The 25,435-nt window shown below is 45.8% G+C and overlaps 1 protein-coding gene across 1 annotated transcript in view; it reads left to right on the top strand.

Moving 5' to 3' along the window:
- Positions 1-25,170, top strand: part of LOC138262246 (uncharacterized) — a 103,709-nt gene extending 78,539 nt beyond the window's left edge. The window contains exon 3 of the mRNA XM_069212111.1: positions 21,910-25,170. Coding sequence (XP_069068212.1) covers positions 21,936-22,820 — 885 coding nt within the window. The 5' untranslated portion in view covers positions 21,910-21,935 and the 3' untranslated portion in view covers positions 22,821-25,170. The remainder of the gene's footprint in view (positions 1-21,909) is intronic.
- The last annotated feature ends 265 nt before the right edge of the window (positions 25,171-25,435 follow it).

Below are 25,435 nucleotides of genomic sequence, written 5' to 3'. Positions count from 1 at the left end.
GTTGGTGGTTCGGGGTGTAGGAGTTAGTGTAGCATGCAGGTAGTTTAGAGAAGAGTCAGACAACTGGTTTAGGTGGCCTCATAGGGTGTAGGATATCAGGGATGGAGATGATGGTGCAGATGTTATGGGCAAGCAGTAATGGGCAATGAGTAAGTGGTGGGTGGCTTTATAGGATATAAATCGTAGTGTAGGATGTATGTGGGGGTAGAATAACTTCTTGGGGGTGTAGATGGCAGTATAGGGTGTCGGTGATGGCCTATGTTGGGGGATGCGGGTAGTCTAAGTTGTAGATGTGGTCTAATGGCATGTGTAACTCTGAGGCACACATGCTTGGGTTTAAATCCCACCACAATCATCTGGCCGAAACCGGAGATATTCTGGGCCAGCGGAACTCCTTGTACCTCCTTTTGTCTGGTTCGCCAATGGACCCTGGTCCCCCTTTTATTTTAAGGAAGCTGGCCTTGTTTACTATGGAATGACTCACTCAGCTTCTTAATGTTCCCTTGGCGGAAGGTACGGTGCTGTTAGCATGGAAGAGGGCCTTAGTTACTGCCTTACTTAAAAAAAAAAAGAATCTTGACCCTTTGGTATGATCAAAATACAGGCCAATTTCTCTTCTGCCTCCCTTAGCAAAGGTGCTGGAACGTCAAGTCATTCAGCAACTTACATCTGTTGTGGAGCAAAATGGGATTTTGCATCCATCACATTCAGAATTCAGGGCTGGCCACAGTACTGAGTCCGCTCTCCTTGGTGTCACGGGATACCTTAGAGGCCAACTAGACTCAGGCAGTTCGGCAGCACTGATTCTGTTAGATCTCAGTGCCACATTCGACACAGTGAATCCTTCCATTCTGCTCAGTTGCCTGGAAGGAATGCGAGTGCACGGTACGGCCTTGGCATGGTTAAGATCTTTCCTGTACCATTGGGCCTTCCAGGTGTACTCACAGCAATACAGGTCTAAATCCCATCTGCTAGGATCTGGGGTACCCCAGGGCTCTACCTCGAGCCTACTCCTGTTCAATTGGTATGTTAAGTCTCTTGCTGACATCGAGGAGTCCCATGGCACATGCTTTTTAGGGTCGAGCCTGCGTTGCATGCGCTCGTTTCTTATGCTGACAACACAAATTGCGGTGTCCCTAGCTACCAAGGATAATTGAAAAGTGGAAGCCCGTAGCCCTTGTCTGGCTCAAATTTCAGGTTGGATGAAGAGCAATTCACTGAAACTTAATGGGGACAAAACAGAGGTCCTGTGAGTAGCTAACCAACCCCACCTCTGGGGCCGCCATCTTTGGCCCTCTGCTTTGGGCCCGATCCCCTCTCCAGTGCAGGTGGTTAAAAGACTGGGAGTTTGGATAGATGATAAACTATCCATGAGTCACCAGATAAATAAATTTGTGGCCACGGGCTTTGGTATTCTTAAGTGGCTGAAGAAGCTCTTGGCATGTCTACGGGATTCGGCTCAACGGACAGTAGCTCAGTCCTTAGTGATATCCAGAGTGAACTATGGCAATGTCCTCTATCTGGGTGTGACAAATCCTTGCTCAAGCGGCTCCAAATTGTGCACAACATGGCAGCCTGTGTGCTTCTTCCACCACCCACGCTCACTTCGACAGCCAGTTTGCTTACTGCTGATTGCCTATCGAGCAGCGGATCCAATTTAAGACCTTATGCGATATGCATAAGTGCCTTGCTAATACTGGGCCACTGTATTTAAGGCCTCTGGTGTCTGCCTACCTTCCACACCGCGCTCTGCGTTCGAGCCATTTTGATTCGGCCCTGATCCCGAGGACCGCAAGGACCCGGCAGGGCGGTCGATCTTTTGGGTATCTTGGCCCTAAATTATGGAATATCTTGCTGCACTCGCTGCATGCATGGAACTCGCTTGCAGCCTTTTGGAAGAAACTGAAGACTTGGCTGTTTCCATCTACATAATATAAGGTTTTTAGAAGAATTGGACGAGTGGGCTGTTTCCGCCTGCAAGATGTGATACAATAGATGGTGTACTTTGGTTTGGTGAGGACGCCAGCGCTGCTAAACCTGTCAGGGTAGCCATGCACTTATAAATCACAAATAATAATAATAATTGAGCTGTGTGTGTGCGCATTGTAAAGTAAATATGTGTAATATGTGTAATGCTTAATGTAAATATGGTGTCCAGCTCTGTGCTCCCCACTCCAGCCCGACGCAACCTGTTTTCTGTAATTCAAACAGAACCGAACACGTCCCCTCTTGCACCCCCTACACACGGTACTGTTCCACGTACAGCTCCTCATGCTTGGGATGCTCCTGGTGTGATAAACACATTTAGTTGTAAAGTGCTCTGGCCCTTTCAGCTACTGTTGCCCTATATCACATGCTGCAGAGATAGTGGTGCAGTGATTGTGGCTGATGAGGTACAAAGTGCTGGTGCTGTTCTGGGAGAGGGAAGTAGCCAACGTGCACTGGGGAGACAAGGCGTAAGTGGTGATACAAGGTGGCAGTGGTGCATGTGGGCGTGTAGGTGGTTGTGTAGGATGTATGTGGTGATTTAGGGTGTATTTGGTGTGGTGTGGGTGGAATAGGTTCCTTAGAGTGAAGGGGAAAGAACAAGGTGTTCCAGGAGAAGTCAATAGCTTGCGAGAGCGCAGCTGCGGGTGTAGAGTGTAGGTTGTGGTGTGCTCCATTTTTACCTGTGACGTGCTGACGTCTACTCAGTGGATGCGTCTCGCCTTCCTGTCGTGTCTCTCTCAAGGTACCGCCTCTCGGGCAGGGCCCAAGCTTCCTCAAGCGAGTACTGAGAACCACCTCAGCTACAACATGGTGTGCCAAGAGTCAACTTCATGCAATTGGCGTCAGTTTGTTTCCTGCTTTATCAATGGGAAACTTGTTTGCCACCACAAAAGCGGAAATCTTGGTCGCAGTTACTTTCTGGAAATAAATTGTGATATTTTCTGAAGGGAAGTTAGCTACTTCACGTTCCTTTTTTGTACTTTTTCCTCGTATTTCTCCTGCCTACTTCATGATACCCTAAAAAAGTGTTTCCCAACCTGTGGTCTGGGAACCCCTGGGAGTCCGCGAAGCCTCCGTAGGGGGTCCGTGACTGCTTAGAAAAGTAACTACTATTAACATAGTAACAGAGTGTATATAAATAAAGTGGCTAAATGTACAACTGAAAAGTTTAAAACACACTGTAAATGTCAAGGAATTAGAAATTGAAGGCTAAAAATTAAATTAGTCTCCTCAGATAGATTTGTGGGAGCAGTGGAGGTGCATCAAACAGAATACAGTATGGACGATAAGTGATTTCAATTTAAGTTAGAAAAGCTCCACCCTTCCTATTAAAATTCGATTTTTTTAAATTTTATGTGTTTGAAAATTAACTAAAATGTGTTATCATTTTGTATGTGTTTGTTGGAATGCTTGTTTCTGTATTTTTTGTGTATTGTTTTGTGCTTCCAATCATCACCAATGCTTTGTCTGGGGTCCCTGTATTCCAATAATGATTCTTTGGGGTCCCCGGGTTCCAGTAATGATAAAGTGGGGGGCCACAGAAGTGCAAAGGTTGGGAACCACTGGTCTAAACGTTCTGCAAACTCTTCTGCCTGTCCCAACCAACACCTGCACACTTGGATAATGTTTCAATCACTGTATTGTCTGACTTTCAATTCATCTGTGGAAGCCTGGCATTATATTGGCAGTACAATCTGTGGGTCTCTTGGCACCATTAGTGCTCTGTGTTCTTTAATCATCCAGAACTGCAGAAATGTATCCTATTGCCACGTTCTCTAAACATCTGATTATTAGGGCTGGTGCTGCTCTCATGCTATTAGACAGCATGAGAGCGGTGTCAGGATTGAAGGGAACGGCCTCTCTCAGTGCTCACAAGAGCGCTAGAGGCCTGTTCTTTCTCTTAAGATAGCTGGGTCTTAAGACAGCTGGGTTAGAGAAGTTTAAAGTGCGCATGTCAGACCGACCAAAGGGACATGCGCACTTTAAACTAAAGTGCACAGCTCCCTGCTGCCACTCAGCAGCTATTGCCCCGCCCCGTCCTGAACACTCGGTCCAGGACTGGATGCTGAAAAATAAAATGGTAATAACTAAACTTTATTACCATTTTATTTTTCATCTTTGGGTGCATTTCTTTAGCAGGGTAACGCTCTCACGCCAGAGCTGCCCCTGGTTAAGGTGCCGGGAGATTGGCAGAATGTTTTAGACCTACAGTAAGCAAACCCTTACAAAGATGCCATGTTTACACTCCACAGCAGAAGGAGGGTAAAGCTTTCTACACATGTCTTACTGCATTCAGACGTTTGTGAAACACCAGAACTTTTCAGTGAAAATAGATGAAGTGATTAGGGATCAGCTGATGGTGAATACAAGAGTGAACATGTCCAGGAACACTTGTGGGTGATGGGAGAGCTCACCTTGGAAGAAAGGGATACAACGGTCTGTGTCCTGGGTAAAAGATGTGAACACGGACAGACAGTAGACATGGAAGTGAAGTCTGTTATGTTAACAGCAAATGAAACAAAGCTGAGACCACAGAGTTCTGCAGAACCTTACTCAAAGGGGACAGGATGTGTTGTAACAGTCTGAGACCTTGGAGATGGGGAACTAGGAGTCTCGGTGTCCGCTCAACATCCTGTGATTCTAGACAAATCATTTAAACTCTCCATGCCTACAGCTCAGTGCCGTGAGACCCTCATGGGTGATTTGCCACGCTTTACAAACACCTGATTGGTTGATGAGTTGCAGATGTGGCCGCCTAACTCACATGGCAGCATAGAAAAGGTGCCCTGCCATCAGCAGAGAATACAATGTGCAAACATCCGAGCACTCTGCAGAGATGGGAAAAGAACTGAGAAGATTAGAAATTGCAGTGAAACCTCCACCTACCACGGAGCAAGACAAGGGATATTTTATGCTAATTTTTGTTTTTAAGTGCTTTATTATTAATGATTGGATTTCACACCAGTCGGAATCAACATTTGTAGCTTCACTTTTCAAGGATAATTTAACCTTTAACCCCTGTGCGTCAGATCCAGTGGCGGCTCCTCCGCTATGGCGGGGGAGCATCGACCCCCTCGAGCAGGAGCAACTGCAAGCCTTTAACAAAGAAACGATAATAAACTCTGTTTATTATCGTTTCTTTGTTAAAGAACGGGCCGTGGGGGATGACGGGAACGAGGGGAGTGCACTGTGCACTCCCCTCAGTGCGCATGTGTATCTGGACGGCCGCCTCCGGCCGGGCAAACACACATGCGCACTGTACTCTCTCCAGTCCGGCACTGTATTGCCGGGCCGGAGAGAAAAGGCCTGGCTCCCACTCTGCCTGGGAGCACCCTGGCTGGGCGCTCACAGGCAATGCTAGTGCTGCTCTGAGCAGCGTCAGGATTGGCCGCAGGGCAGGCTGGGAGCCTGTGCCTGCAGTGACGAGGGAAAGAGGAGCGGTGCGGCGGCGAAGTAGGTACGTTTTTCTTTAATGTAATGTAATGATGTAATGGGTGATGTAACTATGTGTTGTCATTGCAGGGGTGACTGATGATGCAATGCGTGATGAAACTATGTGATGTCATGGCAGGGGTGACCGGTGATGCAATGCGTGATGTAACTATGTGATGTCATGGCAGGGGTGACCGATAATGCAAAATGTGATGTTACTATGTGATGTCATGGCAGGGGTGACCGATGATGCAATGTGTGATGAAACTATGTGATGTCATGGCAGGGGTGACTGATGATGCAAAACGTGATGTTACTATGTGATGTCATGGCAGAGGTGACCGGTATATAGGAAGTCACTTCCTGGGATGTCGTTTGTCACAAAGGCTTATGATGTACTATGTGTTGTCATTGCAGGGGTGACCGGTGATGTAATGCGTGATGTAACTATGTGATGTCATGGCAGGGTTGACCGATGATGTAATGCGTGATGTAACTATGTGATGTTATGGCAGGGGTGACCGATGATGCAATGTGTGATGTAACTATGTGATGTCATGGCAGGGGTGACCGATGATGTAATGCGTGATGTAACTATGTGATGTCATGGCAGGGGTGACCGATGATGCAATACGTGATGTTACTATGTGATGTGATGGCAGAGGTGACCGGTGATGCAATGAGTGATGTAACTATGTGATGTTATTGCAGAGGTGACCAGTATATAGGAAGTCACTTCCTGGGATGTCATTTGGCGCAAAGGCTGCGTGATGATGTACTATGTGTTGTCATTGCAGGGGTGACCGGTGATGTAATGCGTGATGTAACTATGTGATGTCATGGCAGGGGTGACCGATGATGTAATGCGTGATGTAACTATGTGATGTCATGGCAGGGGTCACCGATGATGCAATGCGTGATGTAACTATGTGATGTCATGGCAGGGGTGACCGGTGATGTAATGCGTGATGTAACTATGTGATGTCATGGCAGGGGCGACCGATGATGCAATACGTGATGTTACTATGTGATGTCATGGCAGGGGTGACCGATGATGCAATGCGTGATGTAACTATGTGATGTCATGGCAGGGGTGACCGGTGATGTAATGCGTGATGTAACTATGTGATGTCATGGCAGGGGCGACCGATGATGCAATACGTGATGTTACTATGTGATGTCATGGCAGAGGTGACCGGTATATAGGAAGTCACTTCCTGGGATGTCATTTGGCGCAAAGGCTGCGTGATGTACTATGTGTTGTCATTGCAGGGGTGACCGGTGATGTAATGCGTGATGTAACTATGTGATGTCATGGCAGGGGTGACCGATGATGCAATGCATGATGTAACTATGTGTTGTCATTGCAGGGGTGATCGATGATGCAATGTGTGATGAAACTATGTGATGTCATGGCAGGGGTGACCGATGATGCAATACATGATGTTACTATGTGATGTCATGGCAGAGGTGACCGGTATATAGGAAGTCACTTCCTGGGATGTCGTTTGGCGCAAAGGCTACATGATGTACTAAGTGTTGTCATGGCAGGGGTGACCGATGATGTAATGGGTGATGTAACTATGTGTTGTCATTGCAGGGGTGACTGATGATGCAATGCGTGATGAAACTATGTGATGTCATGGCAGGGGTGACCGGTGATGCAATGCGTGATGTAACTATGTGATGTCATGGCAGGGGTGACCGATAATGCAAAACGTGATGTTACTATGTGATGTCATGGCAGGGGTGACCGATGATGCAATGTGTGATGAAACTATGTGATGTCATGGCAGGGGTGACTGATGATGCAAAACGTGATGTTACTATGTGATGTCATGGCAGAGGTGACCGGTATATAGAAAGTCACTTCCTTTGATGTCGTTTGTCACAAAGGCTTATGATGTACTATGTGTTGTCATTGCAGGGGTGACCGGTGATGTAATGCGTGATGTAACTATGTGATGTCATGGCAGGGTTGACCGATGATGTAATGCGTGATGTAACTATGTGATGTTATGGCAGGGGTGACCGATGATGCAATGTGTGATGTAACTATGTGATGTCATGGCAGGGGTGACCGATGATGTAATGCGTGATGTAACTATGTGATGTCATGGCAGGGGTGACCGGTGATGTAATGCGTGATGTAACTATGTGATGTCATGGCAGGGGCGACCGATGATGCAATACGTGATGTTACTATGTGATGTCATGGCAGGGGTGACCGATGATGCAATGCGTGATGTAACTATGTGATGTCATGGCAGGGGTGACCGATGATGCAATGTGTGATGTAACTATGTGATGTCATGGCAGGGGTGACCGATGATGTAATGCGTGATGTAACTATGTGATGTCATGGCAGGGGTGACCGATGATGCAATACGTGATGTTACTATGTGATGTGATGGCAGAGGTGACCGGTGATGCAATGAGTGATGTAACTATGTGATGTTATTGCAGAGGTGACCAGTATATAGGAAGTCACTTCCTGGGATGTCATTTGGCGCAAAGGCTGCGTGATGATGTACTATGTGTTGTCATTGCAGGGGTGACCGGTGATGTAATGAGTGATGTAACTATGTGATGTCATGGCAGGGGTGACCGATTATGTAATGTGTGATGTAACTATGTGATGTCATGGCAGGGGTGACCGATGATGCAATGCGTGATGTAACTATGTGATGTCATGGCAGGGGTGACCGGTGATGTAATGCGTGATGTAACTATGTGATGTCATGGCAGGGGCGACCGATGATGCAATACGTGATGTTACTATGTGATGTCATGGCAGGGGTGACCGATGATGCAATGCGTGATGTAACTATGTGATGTCATGGCAGGGGTGACCGGTGATGTAATGCGTGATGTAACTATGTGATGTCATGGCAGGGGCGACCGATGATGCAATACGTGATGTTACTATGTGATGTCATGGCAGGGGTGACCGATGATGCAATGTGTGATGTAACTATGTGATGTCATGGCAGGGGTGACCGATGATGTAATGCGTGATGTAACTATGTGATGTCATGGCAGGGGTGACCGATGATGCAATACGTGATGTTACTATGTGATGTGATGGCAGAGGTGACCGGTGATGCAATGAGTGATGTAACTATGTGATGTTATTGCAGAGGTGACCAGTATATAGGAAGTCACTTCCTGGGATGTCATTTGGCGCAAAGGCTGCGTGATGATGTACTATGTGTTGTCATTGCAGGGGTGACCGGTGATGTAATGAGTGATGTAACTATGTGATGTCATGGCAGGGGCGACCGATGATGCAATACGTGATGTTACTATGTGATGTCATGGCAGGGGTGACCGATGATGTAATGCGTGATGTAACTATGTGATGTCATGGCAGGGGTGACTGATGATGGAATGCGTGATGTAACTATGTGATGTCATGGCAGGGTTGACCGGTGATGCAATGTGTGATGTAACTATGTGATGTCATGGCAGGGGCGACCGATGATGCAATACGTGATGTTACTATGTGATGTCATGGCAGGGGTGACCGATGATGTAATGCGTGATGTAACTATGTGATGTCATGGCAGGGGTGACTGATGATGCAATGCGTGATGTAACTATGTGATGTCATGGCAGGGTTGACCGGTGATGCAATGCGTGATGTAACTATGTGATGTCATGGCAGGGGCGACCGATGATGCAATACGTGATGTTACTATGTGATGTCATGGCAGAGGTGACCGGTATATAGGAAGTCACTTCCTGGGATGTCATTTGGCACAAAGGCTGCGTGATGTGTTGTCATTGCAGGGGTGACCGGTGATGTAATGCGTGATGTAACTATGTGATGGCATGGCAGGGGTGACCGGTGATGTAATGCGTGATGTAACTATGTGATGTCATTGCAGGGGTGACCGGTGATGCAATGCGTGATGTAACTATGTGATGTCATTGCAGGGACGACCGGTATGTAGGATGTCACTCCCTGGAATGTCATCGAGGCTGTGTGGTGTCAGTTCCCAGGGCCCATGGGGTGAAAGGCTCGGCAGTGTGTCCTGTGATCAGATGGCCTCCCACCTCGAGCGCTGTTTTGGGGGGAGGCGGCGCTACAAGGTCCCAGCTCTGCTGAGATAGATCCAGAGACGGCAGCGGGATGTGTGTAGCCCACAACCTTAGCGGGGTCGAGGCTGAGGGAGAGAGCCGAGCTCGCGAGTTACGCCGACGAAGGATGCTTTATTGAATGGAATTGACAAGCAAAGTTTGTGGAAGGCGGGATCGGGTCCCCGCCAGGTGCCCTCTAGTCCTTGCTGACTGCGACGCTCTGCTGTGATGGTAATGCTGGCTGACGCCTGCTGGCCTCTGCGCACACCCGGGCACTGCTGAGGGCGCTGCCTGTGCGGACAGCCAAGGGCGCACACCTGCTGCAGACGGCTGGAAGTGTCCATGCAAGCAGGAGTAAATGTACGGCTCGCTAAGGAGAGGCCAAGGGAGTGAAGGGTCAGGAAGGGCACGTGGCGCTCTGCACACATGCGGGCACTGCTGCAGGGGGCGGCCTCACCTGTGCGGACAGCCAAGGGCGCACACCTGCCGCAGACGGCTGGAAGTGTCCATGCAAGCAGGAGTAAATGTACGGCTCGCTAAGGAGAGGCCAAGGAAGTGGAGGCTCAGGGAGGCCACCTGGCGCTCTGCGCACATCCGGGCACTGCTGCAGGGGGCGGCCTCACCTGTGCTGACAACCAAGGGCGCACACCTGCCGCAGACAGCTGTAAGTGTCCATGAACGCAGGAGTAAATGCACCTCTGTCTGGCCTTGGGCGTGAGGCGCAAAGGGAGTGAATGGGCAGGAGGGCCAGGAGGCGCGAGGCCCACGGTAAGAGAGTTGGAAGAGCGGACAGGGTCTGAAAACAGGCCAGGAGAAGGGCAGAGGGCAGACCGCGCCCCTCATGGAGTTCACATGGCAGATGTTGGGTAGAAAGTCCTGGCATGGCCAAGAAAGCTGTGCCACGCTGCCCTGATAGACCTTTTTTGGACCACTATGTGGTTTATTTTCTTTGCTCAACAAAGTTGACAATCGGTGAGTTCACGTGAGTTGTTCCACACTTTTGTGGTGTTTTGTTTACCAGGGAAGCACACAGCTCTGCCGGCTCAAGGCGCATCCACAATGGGTTCTGCTTCCTCTAACACAGTGGTCTTCAAACTTTTTAATGCCCCCTCCCCCCCATTGATAAAAGTAATCATCAGGGCCCCTACTCCAATTTTTTCACAATTATTCTTTTAAATTAACAATCTTTAAATATGTACAGGCTTATTTAAACACTGCAGCTAAGTTCGGTTACTGTTTTAAAAATACAATTAAGCACATGATGCCAAACATACTGTTCTGGTCAGGCAGGCCTTCTTAATGTGTAAAAGTATCCACAGTGGGATTATTAGAAGTGGGGGCCGGGTTGTGGGGGGGGGTGGGGGGGGGTGTTTGAAGACTGTTTGGAGTCCCTTCCCTTTTGACACAGAATCCCACCTTGGATATAAATGACTAAACATGCCAGTGATGGCCCATTACAGAGCCCTTCACTGCTGCTCATGTTTTTCATGTTTTTCAACTGAGAACAAAGCCCTGATATCAGCATAATGCTTCTTCAGGACAGAGACTGCCCTGTGTGATGACTCCAGCTTGAAACCGAACTCCTGGAGCTAAGGGTGAGGGTTTCATGTTGCAAGAACTCCAGAGCCTGAGGGCAAGGATTCCACCTCATAGTAGAACTCCGAGGGCTGGCAGTGAGAACTCCACCCTTTAATAGAACTCCTGTAATGGGGACAAGGATCTCACCTTGTAATACGAGGATGCCACCTTGCAATAGAACTCTTGGAGTTGAGGGTGAGGATCCCACATTATAATAGAACTCACGGAGCTGAGGGTGAGGATTCAACCTCGTAAAATAACCTCTGGAGCCGTCAGCGAGTATGCTACCTTGTAATAGAACTCTTGGGGCAGAGGGTGAGGATTCTACCTGGTAATAAAACTTCTTGAGCTGAGGATACCAGCTTGTAACAGAACACATGGAGCTGAGGGTGAGGATTCAACCTCTTAAAATAACCTCTGGACCCCTCAGTGAGGATGCTACCTTGTAATATAACTCATGGAGCTGAGGGTGAGGATTCCAGCTCATAGTAGAACTCCAGTGAGGATTCCACCCTTTGATAGAACCATTATCTTGTAATTAAAATGACCAGTAAGTAATGTGTTTATCACCTTGTAATGAAGATTACTGCTAATTAAGGTGTTAATGTCTTTGTAATTAAGATTACCGGTAAGTAATGTGTTCATTATCTTGTAATAGAGGTTACCAGTAAATAATGTGCCCATCATCTTGTAATGATGATTACTGGTAAGTAATGCGTTCATCAGCTTGTAGTGAAGATTACCAGTAAGTAATGCACTCATCTCCTTGTAATGAAGACTACAGAAAAGGAATACGCTCATCACCTTGTAATGAAGATTACCGGGAAGTAATGAACTCATCAGCTTGTCGTGAATATTACCGGTAAGTAATGTGCTTTCCACCTTGTAATGCAAGCATCACCTTGTAATGAAGATTACAGGTAAGTAATGCGTTAATTACTTTTTAGTGAAGATTTCCGGTAAGTATGCGCTCATCACCTTGTAATCTAGATTTCCGGTAAGTAATGCGCTCATCACCTTGTAATGAAGATTTCCGGTAAATAATGCGCTCATCACCTTGTAATGATGAATACCGGTGAGTAATGTGCTCATTACCTTTCAGTGAAGATTTCCGGTAAGTAATGCAATCATCACCTTGTAATGAAGATTACCGGTAAATAATGTGCTCATCGCCTTGTAGTTAAAATTACCAGTAAGTAATGCCCTCATCACCTTGCAATGAAGATTACCGGTAAGTAATGCGCTTATTACCTAGTAATATATACCCCATGGAAGGAAGACACCTGGTCGCAGCACATAACCTTCGGGCTCAGCAGAGTTTTGCCTCCGCCTGGCGCTCGTGTCCCGGCGCCCCCTCCATCCCGGAGATTGATTCACGGCGTCTCAGAGACAATTTACCCGATTCCCCGAGGAGACGGCAGTCATTTATCCCTTCTGAGGTGTCAGCGCGCGGCTGCCTCTGGGACATAAATAAACCCAGCGCCTGACTGTGCTGTGTCAGGGCGCTGTGATGGGCGACCGAGCGCGCGGACAGGCCCCCAGGGGCCCTTGACTCATCCTTGGCTGCTCCAGACACCTGGGGTGATGGGGTGGAGGGGGGGCGAAAGAACAAAATAACACCTGTCATGGAATGTGCTTCTTTGACCATAACAGGCCTCCAAGGTGCCGGGCCTGTGCACGTGCAACCAAGTGCATGACGTGGTCTAACACCACCACAGGTAGAGCCACAGCAGGATGCCGTGTGGCAACAGCTGCCCTAAACAAGCATTTGCAAAGCACTAGGTCTTGCGTTTGCTCGCGTTAAAGCTATTAGGGTTGTAAACTCCTGACCGGACATTTCTTGCCACATAAACTAACAATGAAAAGTAAAACAGTTGCACATATGCAAGCCGATGGCCGCCATGAGTGTGAAGGAGACACAGAAAAGGAAACAGAAGTTTGCTCGCAGTGAAACGTATCGGCAAAAGTGCAATTATCCCAAAAGTGCAGTTATCCATTTAACCAGCAAAAGTGCAAATATCCATGTAACAGGGTCGATGTCATGCAAAGCGCTCGATTACTGCCCAGCGAGATCGCGCTGCCTACGAAAAAAAGAAAAAAAGTAGTGCAGAAACCATACTGAAAACACTGAGCCTCATATGGTTTCAGTAGTTTACCGGTGTGCTCGAGGTGGGCTAAACACTGGAAAAGGCATGACGTTTGCATGCCTTTCATTAATGAAATCAAGCGAATTTTAAAAGACAAGCCCACGAACCAACGAAACTGAAGGGAGTGGTTAAAAGACCATAGAGAGATTACACCAGGGACAGAGCGCTTCGCGCTCAACCCTAAAAATACCTTGTTGCTGGGGAAAAGCAGTGGCTGGCCACACACAAAAAAGTGAATTTTCTTCTTACTACACCAAATTTAACAAGCATTTGCGATGCCACCAGTCTCGCATTTGTGAAAGTTAGAGCTCTTGGCGTTGAAAACTGCATTTTTTAAAACTTTTGTTATTTGTATGCAGTGGAGTGATGATATTTCCATAGCGCTATTGCCTTTCGTATGACCTTGCGGCGCTGGAAAACCAGAACATTGGAACTAGGTTATGAGGTAGGGGAGACAAGAGTAATATGCCGGCTGAAGAAAAAGTAACAACATCCTGGAAAAAGCAAACATTCATTGAGAATGCTGGATTAAGTAAAGCATGAAATATAAGCAGGAACAACATGGCTACATTAACACTTTTACACTTATATGCTGGCTAAAAAAATCTGTAACATTTACGGTTCTAATGTGCATGAAGCAGGGAAAGGGCGCAGTACCACAGGCTGTCCCTAGGTATCCCTTGGGACCTCTTTTGACCACTTAAGGAACTGCACCCTGCACTCCTAAATTCCACACATCCCCATTGGCTTTCAGGAGCCATGCTGAAAAATGAAGTGCGGTGCCCGATTTGTGCAAAGTGTTACGCTGAGCATTCAGGTTATGAGGGAGGGAAGCCAAAAGTAATATGCTGGCTGTAAAAAGCAAACACTCATAGAGAATGCTAGATTAAGTAAAAGCATGTCAAACATAAGCAGGAACAACATGATTATGTTAGCTGAGAGCAAGAATGCTGTGGAAATGAAAAGGGAAGCCTTGTGAAAATGACTCAGATTCGTAACAGTGTGACGTAACTGGTACGCATGTAAAGTGCTGCAATACCTCCGACTGAGTTCACGCTCTAAGAAACTTCAAAGTGCCACGGCTGCCATGGAGCGCGAAGAGGAGAGATAAAAGTAATGTGCACACACTAAAGTATATGGCTGATAGTGCAATAAGCCATGTAGCAGGGTCAGTCTGCAAGGCGTAACAAAGCAGCCTCAAGGCCGGACAAATGTAAGCCTTTACCTATGAAATCAAGGGAATTTTGAAAGGCAGCCCCAGAAATGAATGAAAGTGATGGGCGTGGTTGAAGCCCACAGAATAGGTTACAACATGTCGAAGAGCAGCGCTTGCTCACTGATACGCTCAACCTAAAAATGAATATGACGTCATTTTCCCTCTTTACCATGTTAGAGTTTTAAGAAATGTGTTAAAGTGTTATTCACCACCACTCCACAGACTTCATACTTATTTGTTCAATAGCACAAACGTGGAAGGCATATCTCCTTTCTAGTCCCAGTGTCCACATCAATAGGAAGCCACCTCAGTATTTCCTAGTATCCGTGTCTATAGGAAGCGACTTCACGGCATTTCCCTGCATTGAGGATGACGCAGTGGTGTGCAAAGAAAAGGCCTTTATTGCATCAGTGGTATCAGCTAAGAAGGTGTTCCCCTCATCTAAGATGGCCACAGAGCTGAAACGCCCTGCTGCGGCACCCACAGCAGTGCTCTTTTGCAGGTGCCCGCATGCAGCATGAAGGCTCGGAGGCTGGAGGGTAGACCAGCCAGCTTGGGAAATTTTTTCACCGTGAGGTGGGTCCACAGAAGGGGCGCGAACTGGAGGTGAGTGTGAGATAGCTCAGGGTGTCACAACTTGATCTACCGTGGAGGGTCATTGGTGCGGGTGGGGCCGCAAGCTCACCAGGTGTTCACCATGTGATATCAGCTCTTCACCAGATGACCATGTGAAATATTGTGTTGGCACATCTTGGGAGGAGGGAAGGAGGGCAGAAGGGCATTGTTATCAGTTGCCTTTTACAGAAATATTTAGTTACCTTTAATGTCAAGCACTGCAGAGGATCAACTCCATGGTGGGGTTGCGAAGAACCTCGACAGGATGCGTTGTGCCTGGCTCAGGCTGGGACAATCCACAGCTGTGCCCCCAGCGAGCATCCTCTTTGCTGATGTCCCCGTGATGCCACAAGCCATGGGTGTGTGCCCCAAGGGAGCATCCTTGCTTAGTTGTCAACCCAGTGATGCCACAAGCCATGGGTGTGCCCCAGGGGAGCATCCTCGCTTAGCTGACATCCCTGTGACGCCACAAGCCATGGGTGTGCCCCAGGGGAGCATCCTCGCTTAGCTGACATCCCTGTGACGCCACAAGCCATGGTGGTTCACCAGCTGTTGGAGGAGAGATAACAATGATTGATTTCCCATCCTTCAGCAGTATTTTCCCAACACCTAAAGTTCCAACCAGTGTCCTACAGGGACTTGCAAGCTCTTGTGGTGCCATGGAAGATGCCAAGTCACTTTTTCCGCTGCTGCATTGCCATCTCAGCCACTGACGCAAGTCCCCAGCAGCTGCAGCAGCGCCTTCTGGTCCTGTATCCTTTTCAGAGCTCCTGTTGCATCACGCCTGCTCCTGCTCTGCCTTTCCAGCTTCATCAGCACCTGCTCAGCTGCTGCTGGGCCTTTTTTCTGCTGCTGAACCTGAACAAATGACACAGGTGATAAGGTTGACTGTGAGTTTAATGGAGAGCAGGCAGTAACGTCCTCGACAAGCAGCAGTTACTTCCAAGCTCCATTCTCACACTTTAAAACCCTGAAACCACACTTCGTGCCCCTTAATAACATTCAACATAACTATAACAATAAAAACTCATAACAATATATCATAACATCATAAATCGCATCAATACAGTAAGTCCTTGTCCACCATATTCACCCCACAATGTGGTCCTTCAATTTCACAGGAAGTAACTCTTCCGGACAGGGCGGTAGCCGACTTAGGTAACACATTCACATTCTCTCATAGAACCATTTACTTATTTACAAAATCACTTGACTATTCTTTGGGCACATTGACTGCACTTCTAATACCGGTATTCAGTACAACATCATTAGGTCCACAAGCTCTAGGAACAAGACCATTTCTGGTTTCCCCATCCTAGGGTTAAAGGTGCCCACACCGTTCCTCTCCGCATGATTCCAAGACATTATTTTATTGCATCTAGGCAGCTCACCAAAATGCCAAGCTTTACCATCACTACGTTTTTCAGAGCGGAATAAACTTCAATCACTTGCAATGTTTTGGATAATGTATTGTATCCCTTCCTAGTTTTTAGGTCCACGTTCGCACTTACATAGTCTTCTTGTTCTAAATTAACTTCTTTCACACCATGCTTCTTATTATAATACTCCTTATACATCTTTTGGGCTTATTTCAAGTTTCCTTTGACCACAGAAGGAGACTTGAAGGATCTGAAGTTCCAAAGTCTACTGTGCAATGTTATCTTTGGTAAGCAGATCTTTTCCCTATAGCACCCTAAAAACACTGTACCTACTCACAGTAGGAGTAATTCTGTAAACCCAAACTAGTTTGCAAAGTTCCTTTTTCCAGCCTTTCCCTAAATTGATAGCAGCTTGCACACTACAATTGGTTCCACAGCAAACATTTTCACCAAGGTGACACATGGCAGTGTGCTTACGTTTGATGCCACTCCTAACAAGGAATGCCTTCAATTTCTCAGCTGTGAATTTAAGACCATTGTCGCGCAACAGAAACTTGGGAATGCCTTCTCTTAAGAGGACTATTTCAGGGAAGGAGACGACCACAGCAGAGTCAACTTTAACTTTACCCTGGATATCAATTTCTGGCCATTTAGAATAAATGCCAATGAGTGCAAATATGTACTTGGGCAATCCCTTAGAGTCCAGGATAGAACCAAGAACATCCACAGCCAAAGCGTCCCAGGGTTTTCCCACAATTTCTCTGATACCCAACAGAGGCCTAAAAACAGACTGAGGATCTGATTTAGATTTTAACAGAGGGGTTACTGTGTCACAATGGTGACGGAGAGCCTGTCCGCTGAAATATAATATCCTATGGGTTTGTATTTCAGCAGACAGGCTATCCGTCACTGTTGTGAGAGTAACTTGTTCCCCAAAATCTAATTCAGACCCTGAGACTTGTCAGCATTAACACATTGTTCCCAAGACCTCACAAATTTCTCCATATCAGAATGTATTCCTGGCCTCCAATATGCAGACTTCACTCTTTTTTTGATTTAACTATGCCCAGGTGCCTCTCTTGTGTAATACTCAAAATCCTTTGCCCAAGGTTACACAGTGGAATTCCCCTATCACCCGTCAAGGGAAACCATCGATCACATACTGATTGATCATTCGAACATTCTCATAACGTTTTGCATTGTTACCTCAGCTTACATTTGATAGGCCACCCTTGTGAGGTGTACCTCTTCTCCTCGCATAGGACCTCATCTCTTTCGTAACCAGACATCCAGTTTTCCTTCACAATGGCATCATTAATAACTGCCAGGCAGTATTCATACCTGTCACTCTGTTCATGTTATTTTAACAACAAAGGAGAGCTGCTCAAGTAATTTGCCACCCTGTTTTTGTTACTTGGCAAATACTCCACATCATAAGTGTAATCGAAAATCCTCAAGGCCATCCTAGCTATTTGGGTAGTCACCTTAACATCACCCTCTGGAGTCAAAACTTTGATGAGTGGCTTATGATCCGTTTGTAACATAAATCTTGAGCCCCATAACTATTTATCTGAACTTCTGCATAGTCCATACATAAGTCAATATTTATCTTTCTATCACGGAATACTTCTCTTCCATAGGTGACAGAGAGCAGGACACAACCAACCCTGTATATTCGCTACCATTCTCTGAGTCTTGCTATAAAACTGCTCCCAGTTCCATACCACTGGCGTCAGTGGTCAATATACTTTGAGCAGCTGATTCAAACCCATGTAATGGGAACTGCAGTGCACATATCATTCTTTATACTTTCAAATGTCCATTGCAGGTTCACATTCCATGTGAATTCTTGATGATCCTTCAACAATTGTCCTAATCCATAGATCTTTTTGGAAAAGTTTTTTAATGAACTTTGAGTAAAACTCTGTTAGACCTATGAAGGATCTTACTTCACACTTATAAGTGGGAGCTGGGGCATCACTTATGGACTCAACAATTTCCTTTTTGAAAGAGATTCCAGCTCCACTAACTTTATGTCCCACATATGTTACAGATTTCATTGCAAACTTACATTTCTACCGTTAACCCACTAGCAGCTAATCTCTTCAACACTGTTCTCAACCTACGATCATGTTCCTGTTTATCTTTTCCTGTTACCAATATGTCATCTTGAAAATTAGTTATCATTGAATAACTTCTGCATCAATCTCTGAAAAGTCAGCTGCCGCTGGTGCTAAACCAAACAGCATGTGTAAAAAATCTATAACATCCAAAGAAGTAATAAAAGCAGTGTGATTCGTACTAGTTGGATGAAACAGTATTTGGTGATAGGCAGAAGTTAAATCAACTGTGAAAAAACATTTAATCCCCTTGATTTTTACCAGCATCTCATTAATTTTGGAAAGTAGAAATGTATCCACTAAAGTATTCCTATTAAGATCCTTTACATTTATGCATAACCTTATTTATCCACTTGCTTTCCTTTCAACCACAAGAGGTGCCAACCATTCTACACATGCAACAGACTCTAAGGTCTGCTCCAGCTTGTCCAACTCCTTAACTACTTCCTCTTTAGCACTTAAAGATATATTTCGTACTTTGTAACACACGTTTGGCATCTCCTTTAAATAGTATCTTGTCTGAAGATCTGTTTACTATCACAACAGTACTGGAAAATATATCAGGAAAGTCTTTCCGCATTTTCTCTTCCATTCCTCCTATTTCTGAGTCACCCAACAACAACACTTATTCTTTACTATTAGGGTCCAGGGTGATACCTAAGGATCTTTGGCCAATCCAGTCTAGAACAGAAGGTACGTTTCCAGCTACATACAGTTTACCAATGGCTTTCCTATGCTTAAATTCAAAACTTAGTTCCCTGTACCCTACCATGGCAATCTTTTCACCAGTGAAGGTTACAGAATGAATATCTGTTGCAACTAAATTATTTCCCAGGACATCTACAAATTTGTCTTCCCACACAAACCTATCCACAATAATATAAGGTGACCCACAATCAGCTACCATCAATATTCAAATGCCAACTATTCTCATTGAACATGCCAGTTTGTTCTTAGCTATCAAATCTGAAATCAGTACAGGGCAATCAATGCTTAAAACACTTTCAACACCAATCGATTCTTCTTTGTTATCATTAGAAAGCTCAGAATCAGATTTCTCAGATAAATATTCAGTTTGATTAGCACTTTTCCTGCATACTTTGGCAATATATCCCAACACTCTACAGTAAGAGCATTTAGACTTCACAGCTGGGCACAGCTGGGCAGTTTGTGTCTCTGGCTAAATGTTCCTTACAACCACACTTATAATAACCAAGACGTTTGTCACTTCCTAATGTTCTTGCTCTTGCACTGCCTTCCTGGCTCTAGAGTACTGCCTTCCCTTCTGTATTGTTTGTTCTCAGCTCATGTAGCAATTTTACAGCTTCCTTGGTAACTTCACAAGAACAGCAGCACTGTTGCAGCTCCTGCAAACACTGCTCTTCTCCTGCAGGAACTTCCTAGCCCATGCAGCAGCTCTTCTTCTCCCACAACAACACCTCACCTTATTTTCTGCTGCTTCACCATCTTCCCAAATCTAGAAAAAAAAATAATGCACTGGCAGAGCGAAGAGCTCTGGCTTTAATGTGCTAACACATACAGAAAGCATTTGTGCAGCCCTTTGTTTGAACGTATTAACACATTAAATCCAGATCTATTGGCTTTTCCAATGCTTGTTCAAACGGTAACACACCTTCACTCAGCCATAGTGCACTTCTGCTGTCCCTGCAGGCTGCAATCAGACACATATTGTGTGAATATCTTTTAAAGAAAGCAGCATTTGACAATACACCCTAAACAGGATAAATAAATAAAGTTTTCAAAGGCCAAGTAAAGAACAACAGTTTTCAGTTTTAGCAGCCTCAGCCTACTGACTCTGCCGTATTTTGTAGGTTAGACATTAGCCTAGACCATCTGATTTTACTAAAATTCTATGTGTAACATACTTACTTAAAGGGGCGTTCAGCCATTGATTCTCACACATTGGCCTGTTGCACTGTCATTCACATTTTGCTTCCACCCACTACAACATACAGCATTGGGGCAGGGGGTCAGCCCACTTCAGCCATTGGTCAGCTTCCGTTTGAGTGACTGCATTGTGCTTTCTCACAATGAGCGGATCCACATACCAGGTAGTTCCTTTCAGTGCCAGCCTTTTTTGGTTTTACTTTATAATTACGGAAGTGTTGCCTTTGTGTTTAGGGCTCCGGGTGGAAGCAGGACCATTCTATCAGATGTGAGCAATGGCCGCATTCCATGCTTTATCAGCTCCTATCAATGATGCTGCAAATTCCTTTTAAAGTGTCCTTTTTAATCCGACTGCTGGTGTTTCACAGCATAAAAGATTGGGTCAATTTGAAACTGTTCTGGATTAACTTATATTCTTTATACTACGCATGCAGTACAACAAACCCAAAGCTTCAGTATTATACATGTGAATTCAAAAACTTCAAAAGCAAACAATTCTTCAGGACACATTTATTCTGGAATCAACGTCACCAATGGTTCGTTAATAAACTTTGCCCAGTTTAAAAATCAGAGTTAACTGTGTTTATTTTTCAGGACTTGTAACACTTCTTTCTTTCTTCCTTTCTTTCTGTCTTTCCTTTCTTCTGTGATTATTATATTAATGAGTGGTTTTTGGGATAAAAAAAGAAATTTGCACTTGGTAAACTTTTTTTAGATTGGCAAACACCCGGCAACTTCCCGAACAATAAAGTTTCGCAAAAACCACGACAAACCAAAACAAGAATTGCCAAAAGGCTGGTGGATGACCCCAGACCTATTGGCTTTCCCAGTGCTTGTTCCCCTTTGCTGATATTCTTCTTTTACCAGAACTCAACTTTTCTTTTCCTCCTTGTGAAATCCATCATGTACCCTTACCTCTCGTTTTCAAAGTAAGAGTTTCTGTAATAGGGGCCTAGACTCTTAATGAACAAACTAAGGGCCTGATTTAGATGTCGGTGAGGGGTTACTGCATCACAAATGTGATGGATATCCCACCCGCCGAAATATATATCGCATTATTTCCTACGGGATTTATATTTTGGGGCATGGGATATCCGTCACCGTTGTGATGGAGTAACCAGTCCTTCGAGATCTAAATCAGGCCCTAAATCTTCAACAATACACTTTTTCATAATCCCACCCTTGTCCATGGCACAGGGCCAGAAACACCCCTCTAGTTTTGGGATGTAATGACATTGTTTACTTCAGACTATTCTAGACATTGTCGACATCCAACAAGTCCAATTTCAGTCTGTATCCAGAAGGATTTCAAATCACTTAGCATCATTTTGTGTCTCTCCAGCTAGTCAATCATGTCCAGTAATTTAATAAATTACAAAAAAGATTGAGTTTATTGGCAGTTCTAATGCAATCTAACAAGTTTATGTGATTTTTTTTCACAGAGCATGGCACCCCACTGGTGGCAGCAATGACCAACGACTTGTTCCCAGTATTGGAGGATCTGGACAGCTGCAACGACCTGTCTCGTTCCACCCTGGGCAGTCACTTGGACACTCACTCCGTTGTAGCAGCCACCATCAGCAACCCAGAGGAAGAGCTGGACTTGGAGGCCCCAAACTATGACCCACCAGAGCCTTTGTTGTGCTCAGAGGTGCTGGACGAATGTGATGCCATGTCAGATACTTCACTGTGTCCTGAGATACCTGAAGAAGGCCCTATGGAGCCTTCTTCTGCACCCAAACCTCAGGGACCAGAAGGATGTGCTGCTGTTTCTTCTTCCTGCCTGTGCCCTGAGGTACCAGAGAAATGCCCCTCCATGCCTGATTCTGCACCGTGTTTGGAGGTACCAGAAGAATGCCCCACCATGCCTGATTCCACACTGTGCTCAGAGTTACCACAGGAACACCCCACCATGCCTGATTCTGCATCATGTTCAGAAGTACCAGAGAAAGGCTCCACCATTGATGAACCTCTGCTGTGCCCAGGGGCACCAGCTGGCAACACCATTAAGCAGGATCTACCACTGCAAGCAGGGGGTGGTGCTCTGAACAATTTACCATGCCAAGTGGTAGCTCCCATCCGTCCCACGACACTTGACCTTTCTCAGTCCCTCAGGAAGCACGTGGAGGAGGCGAAGACCCTGGGGCCACGGACGAACAGTGACCACTCAGAAGTGAATGAGAATGGGGTAGAAAGCTGCCCAGAGGCCCCCCAGATCACAGAAGAGAAGAGAGCCCTGGAGGGGGAGCTGCACAAATGCATCGAGGATTTCCACAAGATCCGCATCCCCAAGGCCTTCCCCAATAAGAAGCGCCACTGGCAGACCGAGCTGCTGAAGAAGTACCATCTCTGAGGGTCTGGTGCAGGCAGAAGGTGTCCTTCTCTGGACTGTGGAAATAAGAGGCTGGTGGAGTCGGCCACATACCAGGGTCGCCGGGCATGTGAAAGGCTGCTCTACTCTAGTGGCCCCTCAAAGGATACTGTCGGTCTTGATCTCCCACCATCCTGAAGGGCTGGTTTGCTTCTTGGAAGAAGGACTACACCAGCAGCCATGGGAGACCCTCACCCTACAAACCGTGAAACAGAAGAACACACCTAGATAACTGAACAAGACATGCTGTGTTTTTTTTTTTATTCCACAAATTACTTTTGGGCATCTATTTTTCTTTAAACGATGGCATTTCCCGCATTTTTAATCTACTGTGTTCTTTGTCTTCAAAGTTTTGCAATTCTTGCAAGATGCCACCATGTTCAGAATTCAGACCTGAAATAGATATTGCCACACTCCTGCTTTTTGCCATGACTGTCTTCCGGTTGGACCGGAAGTACAGTGTGTCTTTGAGTTCTTTATGTAATTTTGCAAGAAGGTGGATCTGGATGGGTTGCTTTCTCCTTCCGGTTATTCTTGCCAGGTGACGTCAGCTGAGACACATGTAAGATAGTGGATTCAGGGTGAGAAACCTCAATGAGGGGAGAGAGAGGACTAGGCAGGCTCGTTTGTCCCCCAACAGGTCATGTGACACCTTAAGGGTCATTATTGGGGCACGAACAGGCAGTGGAGGCGGGGGCGCTGACCTGTCCAGCCCCTCCTTGTACACCACACAGAGGAGACCAGGCAGAGAGGGGAGGTGGGGCACAGCCCGGAGAGAGCAGCAGGCCTGGGGGGGCGACTACCCCAAATCCTGATGTACTGCTAAGACCTGCATCCTTTTCAGTGACCCAAAACAGTGGACACTCACTGTGCCATTTCTGGCGCAGTGAGAGATTTTCAAATGGTTGCTGTTCTTTCCCCAGCAGGCCACCATCCCTGTGATGGCTGCGATTCATAACGGGTCGCAAATTGGGTTGTACCTCATTAATATTCATAAGGTAGGTTCCACTACGAATCTCAAATGAAACTCAAAAGGGTTTCATACATTTGAAAAAGCGATTTCCTAACTGTGGTTTGCAGGAAATCACAATTAGGAAATTGTTAATTCAATACTTTGTACATGTGGCCCTAAGTTCTTCTGTGAAAGGGATCTAGAACACTGCTCTACATTCTCGAGAACTCTGCAGCCAATGGTAGGAATCCAGGCAGCTTAAAGGGAAAGTGATTGGGTCAGCTGAGATCTGAAGATGACTGTCCAATGAAAGCCATCCTTAGGGGTCCCTTTGAGCCAGACATTAGTTAAAATGATGTCCTTTATGTTTGATTGTCTGTTACTACACAGAGTACCATTGCTGTGAGGTACCACTACATAGAACTATCTACAGTGAGCTTGCACTACACCAACCAGGTGTGTATGTAATGTATGTAATTACTACTATATGAACGCTACTGCAACAACTGTACATCTACATCAGCCAAAGCCGTAAATCTAACCCACACACTACTAACTCAAACACCTACACTCACCCTACTCATATACATCATCCTGCCCCATGCTAGTGGGCTGAAATTAACTCTGCCAACTACGCAAAATGTAGCAACATTGTTAGTGGGTACAAGATCATACAAACTGAGGGCCCAGTTCCCAAAGGTAGAGTTAGACCTTTGGTCTAAGTTTAGACCAAAAGTCTAACTTTATGACTTTTTGGTATTCAGAAAGGTAAGATGCGAGTCATATCTTTATGTCCACCCTCAGGATTTGGTGGCAGAGACCATCGGGATGAGGAAGCTTTTAGATATGATCATTGAGAAGGTCCTCCTCACCCCGGAATACAAATGTTGTCTTCCGGCCAGTCAAGCTCTGCACACGCAACAATGAGGAGGCCATCTTGTGGGACTGGGAGAGAGCTGAGGAACTTATTACAAGCGCAAAGAGGCGCCAAAGAGGAAGGGAGGGCAAAGAATGGGGAAGAGCTGAGGGGCAGCTAGGATATCCATGTTCCTAAATGTATTCTGAATTTTGTTACCCGAGGTACCAAGATAGCCTGAGTCCCACTTGGTAACCCACAGAGAACTATGATATGATGAAAACAGTCAGAATTTTTAGGGAGGTCACTTAACATATTGACGCTGTTTTACAAATATTTTTATGAAAATTTCTTGAAGATGGACCATGCCAATCCTTCTAGGGTACCTGTTAGTGTTAAACTAAGCTTACATCAGCTGGAAATGGGGGGCTTTGGAAGGTACGGGGCATAACCCCCTGAACTTGTACCTGTTTCCTTGTTGACCTCATAAAAAATGCAATGTATCCTGGTAAACAAAATATACTAAAATTAAAAAGAATATTTTTTATTTGTTTTTTTTGTGTCCTCCAAACGGAAATTTAAGGATGTTTTTAGAGTTAGATGTAGAAACTCGCAGCAACCATATCTGGCACAAATAATTATTCCCAGGGTTTAATGAATTTTGCTTCATTTATACATTTGCACAAAGAAATGGGAAAAACTAATTCTCCTACCTTTGTTCTAGGTGCACTGGCAGTTACCACCAGCTAAGAACTACGTATGAGCACGTGTGCGAACCACGAGAAAGCA

Source organism: Pleurodeles waltl, chromosome 10 (genome assembly GCF_031143425.1).
Source record: "Pleurodeles waltl isolate 20211129_DDA chromosome 10, aPleWal1.hap1.20221129, whole genome shotgun sequence".
Taxonomy (NCBI): domain Eukaryota; kingdom Metazoa; phylum Chordata; class Amphibia; order Caudata; family Salamandridae; genus Pleurodeles; species Pleurodeles waltl.
This window is presented reverse-complemented; position numbering and strand designations above follow the sequence as displayed.